The sequence below is a fragment of the Carlito syrichta genome, unplaced genomic scaffold (assembly GCF_000164805.1).
Source record: "Carlito syrichta isolate Samal-C Ts95f unplaced genomic scaffold, Tarsius_syrichta-2.0.1 Scaffold303341, whole genome shotgun sequence".
Lineage (NCBI taxonomy): Eukaryota > Metazoa > Chordata > Mammalia > Primates > Tarsiidae > Carlito > Carlito syrichta.
The window spans coordinates 39,136-41,795 of NW_007247437.1; the positions used below are offsets into that span (position 1 = coordinate 39,136).

Consider the following 2,660-nt stretch of genomic DNA (forward strand, 5'->3'; position numbering starts at 1 on the left):
CTGGCTAATTTTTTGATTTATTGTAGAGATGAGGTCTCACCAAGTTGCCCAGGTGGTTCTCAAACCCGCAGGCTCAGGCAGTTCACGCACCTCAGCCTCCCAAAGTGCTAGGATTACAGGCTGAGCCACTGAGCCCGACTCCTGTATGATACTTTGAAGCATTTTAAGGTATTCAGATGTACAGACGTATTCTGACTTTCAGTTAACCATACTTGAAGAATCTCACTTTTTTAGTTCATCTTCCCGCAGATAATGATCGTTTTGTGATTGCTTTTTCATTTCTTATTTTTCTGATAAACATATTATCTACTCGGTTTTTTCATGTGGTCAGCTGTTTTTTTCCTTTGTAGATCACTTGCCTTCTCATTTGTATATATAATATCTTGAGTATGCATGACTCCATCTGCTGGTGGTAAAAAAATATATAAATATGTTTTGCAGTCTCTGCTTTTGTATTAAGAAATGTAAAGTAAAGTAGAGGTACTGGTGCTTTTGCTGACAGTTAAGCCATTTTAGACCTTCACTGAATTGGGAGATGTGGCCTAAATAGTAGAAGTTTGTCAAAGCCAGTAGAAATCTCCTGTGGCGATGCACTAAAACACCAAGTAGTAGTGCTGTTAGTTGAATGATGAAATGTCTTAATCCCGTTGCCTTGGTGACTTTGTTTTGTCTGTTATAGATCAAACAAGATGTAATGTATGGATCTTAGATGGAGACCTGTATCACAAAGGCCTCCTTAAATTTTCACTGGATGCCATCTCTCTGAAGGACACTCTGGTTATGCTCGTTGTTGATATGTCAAAGCCTTGGACTGCTTTGGACTCTCTGCAGAAATGGGCAAGTGTTATTAGAGAACATGTTGACAAATTGAAAATCCCTCCTGAAGAAATGAAAGAAATGGAACAAAAGTGTGAGTAGTCTAGAAATATTAATACAGGTTTCTTTTTTTTTTTATTTTGATATTGTGGGGTACAGTTAAGGGTTAGGTATACAAATATGTTTCGTTCAGGCATCCTTGTTGATAAGGGGTGTCTCCTCGAATACAGGTTTCAAATATAAAATGTCTTAATGATTTAAAATCCTTCAGACTTTAAACAATCCAACAGGCTTGATGATCAAGTATATTGTGATTGTTGTTTTTAAAATTAAATTTGAGGCCAGGCTCTGTGGCTCAACCTGTAATCCCAGCACTTTGGGAGGCCAAGGCAAGTGAATTGCCTGAGCCCGCAGGTTTAAGACCAGCCCAGCAACTTGGTGAGATCTCATCTCTACAGTAAATCAAAAATTAGAGCGTGCGTGCGCCTATAGTTCCAGCCACTTGGAAGACTGAGGCAGAAGGATCGGCGGAGCCCAGCAGCCAGCAGGTTGAGGCTGTGGTGGCCAGGAGTGTTCCACTGCACTCCAGTCTAGGCGATGGAGTGAGACTCCAACCCAATAATAAATAAATGAATAAATAAATAAATTATATATGTATATATAAAATAATTAGCTGGTCACTGTAGCACATGCCTGTGGTTCCGGCTACTTGGAAGGCTGAGGTGGGAGGATCACCTGAGCCTAGCGTGTCGACACCGGGGTGGCTGGAGTCGAGGCTGCGGTGACCGGGAACATGCCACTGTACTTCACCCTGGGTGACAGAGTGAGACTCCAACCCCCCAAAAAATAAAAAATAAAATTCAACTTGAGTGATGTGCTGGTTTTAATATAGTTTCAAATCGGCCAGTTCTGGTGGCTCAGCCTGTAATCCCAACCCTTTGGGAAGCCATGGCAATTGCCTGAGCCCGCAGGTTTGAGACCAGCCTGGACAACTTGACAAGACCTTGTCTCTACAATAAATAAATAAATAATTAGCCAGGCGTGGTAGGATGCACCTGTAGTTCCAGCTACTTGGAAGACTGAAGTGGAATCACCAGAGCCCAGTGGGTCGACGCTGAATTGGCTGCGAGTGTGCCACTGCACTCCAGCGTGGGTGACGGAGTGGGACTTCAACTCAAAAAAAATTTTAAAAAGAATAAATCTAAGTAAAAAAAAAGAGGAAGACCTGAGTAAAGGTCTTAGTGAAAGGAAGCTAATGCTTAAAAATCATCTAGGACTGTCTTTTTTTTTTTTTTGAGTTGGAGCCTGGAGTGCAGTGGCACGCTCCCGGCCACCGCAGCCTTGACCTGCTGGGCTCTGGCAATACTTCTGCCTCAGCCTTCCAAGTAGCTGGAACTACTTGTGTGCACTACCACGCCTGGCTAATTTTTGATTTATTGTAGAGACGAGGTCTTACCAAGTTGCCTGAGTGGGTCTCAAACCCACAGGCTCAGGCAATCCACTCCCCTCGGCCTCCCAAAGTGCTGGGATTACAGGCTGAGCCACCCAGCCCAACCTAGGACTGTCTTTTAAATGGTGGGATTTCCCCCCCCATTTATATTTCTTTTATTCTTTCAATGCCCTTTGAGAATTAGAGAAAATAAAGAGATAGAGGTACATTGTGACTTGCCCAAAATGTGTTGCATTTTTTTTTGAGTTGGCGTCTTACTCTGTCACCCAGACTGGAGTGCAATGGCCCCTCCCGGCCACCGCAGCCTCGACCTGTTGGGCTCCGGTGATCCTTCCGCCTCAGCCTGCCACGTAGCCGGAACTACAGGCATGCGCTACCATGCCCAGCTGGTTTT

The 2,660-nt window shown here is 43.8% G+C and overlaps 1 protein-coding gene across 1 annotated transcript in view; it reads left to right on the forward strand.

The window, feature by feature from the left end:
- DYNC1LI1 (dynein cytoplasmic 1 light intermediate chain 1) overlaps positions 1–2,660 on the forward strand; it is a 19,043-nt gene that overhangs the window by 497 nt on the left and 15,886 nt on the right. Inside the window, exon 2 of the mRNA XM_008058445.2 lies at positions 680–910. Coding sequence (XP_008056636.1) covers positions 781–910 — 130 coding nt within the window. The 5' untranslated portion in view covers positions 680–780. The remainder of the gene's footprint in view (positions 1–679; positions 911–2,660) is intronic.